Here is a 4458-nt window from a genome sequence, read left to right as displayed (position 1 = left end):
GCCTAGATATCAACAAATATGAGCAAAGCAGTCTTCGCCAGCCATCCATTACATTTCAAGATAATGTCACATAACTCGCTATATTCTCGGACATTCGCTCAACACCCCATTTATACATACATGTCAGTCACATCCGCAGTTGATAATTGATACATCAATAACCACGTCAGTGCCATTGAAACTTTCAATAAACTCCTCACCCGTTACACTACGGTGGATTTCCAAGTGGTTTGTGCGGTTGAGCCGGGCTGGGAACAGGCTTTGGTCAAAGTTGAAAGTTGGCAATCGTGCTATTCAACAGTCTCGTTGTATCGTGCCCAGATACTCCGTATACGTAAGAGCTAAGCGAAGCGAGATTCTATCGAATCCAGTCAACGTTCCATAGCGCAGTCGAGTTTTCGTCAGCCCGCTCAATATCATCTCGGAATTCGGGTTTCCAGCTGTGCTGTACAAAATTTGTGTCTTATGGATGTTATCGTCTGTTACATTTGAGGGTCTATCAGTGGACTACTTGCTGAATGGCCCAAGACTCGGTACAAACGGCATTGCATCATAGAATAGACCTCCATTGATATTCTTACCGCAATCTTCTACGCAACGAGAACACATCGAATATGTCACTTTACCAAAATCGACTCCAAAGTTTCCCGTATCTTCCGGCATCAACCCAAGACCGAAAATTGGACCCCGGCTCCGATGGGGTCCACCTTACAGTAGTGATTCCATATCAAAGTATCCTCACCACCAAAAGGTACAAACCCCCAATGCCGCTGAAGGAAGAACACAAAGAAACCTTGCACAAGCATGGAAAAAATCAGTTACCCAATAAGACGTGTTTTAGTTCCATTCTTCTGACCAAAATGTCTTATGTCACACGCCCTCGCCCTGCATTCTTGTGCTTCAAATAGCCCAACAGAAAATGGCAGGTAATCAAATAAACCACCCTTGCTCGGCTTTTGGCTCCCACCAAAACGCCAATCCCGAATCTTCGAGGCGAGCTAACCCTCGGCTACCGACGTCCTGAAGCGGCTATCTTGGTTCTCTCCCATCTTACGACCCCCGACTTGACAAAACAAAATACCACCTGCCCCCAACATCCCAGGACCTTCTTAATCCAGTTCTCTAATGCGATCGTGATCTTGTCATATTTTGTTGAATTTTCTTTTCTTTCTCTTTTGTGCTGTTGTACTCGGCTGTGATCTCAACTCTTACCTGCATGCGTCAATGCCTTAGTTTGGACTCTGGACAGCTTCAAGCACTTTTGCTCTCGGACATTGATGTGCGGAGGGGATCAATTACCTTTTTTCAGCCCTTTATTCAACAACTGCCCCAGCAGCAGAAGCAGATTCGAATCCAGAGTTTACATCTCTTCAAATCGTAACTCTTGACAGCTTATTTCACTCCGACACTCGTCATCGACTCTGCAACGAGACGCTGGCTTGTCACTGCACAAGCAGTGTCTTTGGCTATCAGCTTCCCATCTCATTCTTTGTTCATTGGTACTACAGATGGATACCGCATCATACTTTGAAGCTTAGAGGAAGCTGGACGAGTTTTGACCACTGGTGCTAATTCGATGACAAGCCAAGGGACAAGGTCACTTGGCTCATTACATCCTGGAAAGCACAAAGACCATTGCATCGTATTCAGGACATTCCATAAAGCCCTATCATGGGCCAACAGACTTCACCATCAACACTAGGGGTCGGTCAGGGCATCTTTACCAAATCGTCATTCAGCTATCGGCACCTGTTTCCTCGGAAAGACGAACTCACTGCCGATTCTCATGCCAAGTCGCAGCAAAATGTCGAACTTGCAACTGACTACCCTACGCTTCGTTTGGACACAACACAATCAGACAGAGATCCCATTCGATCAGGCTTACAGGCACTTCTGGCCACTACAATGTGTACAGCATTGAAATCTCTCTCCCACATTAGCAGTCTCCGGATGTATCAGTCACTGGTAATATATCGATCATGAAGTCATGGTTACACCTTCATCACATCACGAAAGGCAAGGCAAAGTTCTTGTCATCGTCATAACTGTTCCAATGTTCCATTCACTGGTATATACATTCTTCCGTCTCTTCTTTTGACTCCACTCTATACCCAGCCTATATGGCCCCAGATGCAAACAAAAATTAAATAGCCGTTAACGCGTCAAGCAGATTATCAAAGACAAGAAAAGCCTGTTACAAAGGCTCGCTCAAGAGAGTACTGATGGCCACCGAACTTGGTGTGTGGCATGAAGTCACTAAAAGTACGCAATCACCCGCAAGTGCGATCTCGACGACGAGCACTTCATGGTCAAGATACACACTTCATCATTTTAAACCCTCAACGAAAGCAATGCTTTTTGCATATCATACACAAGTGTGCACATGATTACAATTTGGCATCAGCAAAGCAGAGAGGGTTATAGATGTGCTGCTTGATGAAAGAGGTAAGGGCGACATCACCCCACTCCTCCCACTCAGCCCACTGAGACTCGGGAAGCTCAGAGACACCGCCACGTCGAGCAGCCTTCATGACCTCACGGGCAACGATGACGCTGGCATCACGAACACGCTCAATGCGGGGGTAGATGAGACCCTTGTGGACCTCGTCGGCATTTAGGGAGCCAGCCAGAGCGGCAGCTGAGGTGTAAACCATCTCGTCAGTGACGCGAGAAGCCTTGGCCAGGATAGCACCGAGACCCAGACCAGGGAAGATGTAGACGTTGTTGCCCTGGTTAGGGTGGTAGACGGTGTGGTGAGTCTCATCACCGAACTTGGCCTTGACAGGGTTGAAGGGAGAGCCAGAGGCGAAGAGGACAGTACCCTCAGTCCACTCGATAGCCTGCTCGAATGTGCACTCAGCCTTGGTGAGAGGGTTGCTGAGGGGGAAGAGGATGGGACGGCGCTCAAGGCCACCCTCCTGGACGGAGCTCTTCAGAGCACGGACTACGGGCTCAGTGAAGACACCGAAAGTGGCAGTAAGACCAACGAGAGCACTGGGCTTAACATATTCGATAACCTCCTCAAGAGTGCGGAACTGCTGACCGTTGTTGTCAGTTCGGGCGAAGTACTTCTTGTGTTCAGCAAGACGGTCACCACGGTCCTTGGTGACAAGACCCTTGGTATCGACGAGCCAGAACTTCTCACGAGCAGCAGCCTCGCTCAGGCCACGGCGAGTGTAGTACTCAACGAGCTGCTTAGCAACACCGACACCGGCAGAGCCAGCACCCATGAAGACAAGACGCTGCTCCTCAATAGGAACATTGGACTGCTCAACAGCACCGATGTATCCACCTAGGACGACGGCACCAGTTCCCTGGATATCATCGTTGAAGCATCGGTACTGGTCACGGTAACGGTCAAGGTAGCCAAAGGCCTTCTCACTGTCAAAGTCCTCGAACTGAACAACCATGTTGGGGAAGACCTCACGGGTAGCCTCCATGAACTCATCCATGAAAGCCTGTTGCTCGGGGTATGAGGGGCGCTTTTGTCGCAGGCCCAGGTAGAAGGGGTCCTGGAGGTTCTCCTCGTTGTTGGTACCACAGTCAAGGACAATGGGGAGGGTCTTGGAGGGGTGGATACCGGCCGCACCGGTGTAAAGAGCGAGCTTTCCGATCTGAAGAAGCTGGTTAGCGTAGGACTGGCAGGTGAGTTTGCGGACGACTTACAGAGATACCGACACCGTTGATGCCGAGATCACCGAGACCGAGGATACGAGAGCCGTCAGTGACGACGCAAATCTCGGGATCCTGGCAAGGCCAGTTTCGGAGCATGGCGCGAATGGACTTTCGCTGCTTGATGGAGATATACAGAGCCTCGGGGCGGGTGTAGATGCTGGAGTATTGCAGGCAGACATCACCGATTGTGGGGGTGTAGACGAGGGGCATGAGCTCGCGGACGTTGTCGATGAGGAGACGGTAGAAGAGATCGGTATTCTGGTCCTTGAGAGTGGACAGGTAAAGGTACTTGTCGATGGGAGTCTGGCGGGTCTGGATCATCTTCATGGCACGGGCGCACTGAGTGTCGAAGCTCTCGATGGTGTGGGGGATGAGACCGGTGAGGTTCTTGTTGGCACGCTGCTCGGGTGTGAAAGCGAGGCCTGGAGAGATGGAACGTCAGCAAGTGCATCAAGGAATGCATAGCGGTATGGGAAATCATGGATCGCAATGCCCTCATGACATGTCATGATGGGTCATGCTGTCATGATATCAACAACATGTGTTGTTGCAAAGACGAGACAGGGTTGATTGACTTACCCTTGTTCCAGAGAGGCTCTCGGACAATTTGGTAGCCGGCGGCGTTGTTCTCGTCGACATACTCAGGAGAGCGCTCCTGCTTGACCTCTTGGTAGTGATCTTGGACATAGCCACGGTGTTGATCAAGAGCGGCCATCTTGATTTGTTGTTCAATCTTGGTAAGGTCGACGGAGGACATTGGATTGGAGTTTGCAAGTCTTGGGG

At 50.0% G+C, this 4458-nt stretch overlaps 2 protein-coding genes across 2 annotated transcripts; one reads left to right on the top strand and one right to left on the bottom strand.

The window, feature by feature from the left end:
- Positions 1 to 1671: 1671 nt before the first annotated feature.
- On the top strand, positions 1672 to 1983 carry FGSG_13089 (uncharacterized protein; the record flags this gene model as incomplete). The annotated part of the gene is made up of 1 exon (XM_011328614.1): positions 1672 to 1983. The coding sequence occupies one exon, from the start codon at positions 1672 to 1674 to the stop codon at positions 1981 to 1983; it is 312 nt and encodes a 103-aa protein (XP_011326916.1).
- A 50-nt stretch (positions 1984 to 2033) lies between these two features.
- FGSG_07191 (uncharacterized protein) lies at positions 2034 to 4390 on the bottom strand (the record flags this gene model as incomplete). Its single annotated transcript, XM_011328613.1, has 3 exons — positions 2034 to 3614; positions 3667 to 4097; positions 4255 to 4390. The coding sequence occupies 3 exons, from the start codon at positions 4388 to 4390 to the stop codon at positions 2388 to 2390; spliced, it is 1794 nt and encodes a 597-aa protein (XP_011326915.1). The 3' UTR covers positions 2034 to 2387.
- Positions 4391 to 4458: the final 68 nt, after the last annotated feature.

This window comes from Fusarium graminearum, chromosome 4, assembly GCF_000240135.3.
Source record: "Fusarium graminearum PH-1 chromosome 4, whole genome shotgun sequence".
In the NCBI taxonomy this organism is placed as follows: Eukaryota; Fungi; Ascomycota; class Sordariomycetes; order Hypocreales; family Nectriaceae; genus Fusarium; species Fusarium graminearum.
Note: the sequence above shows the minus strand (reverse complement) of the source record. Positions and strands in the feature narration are given on the sequence as shown.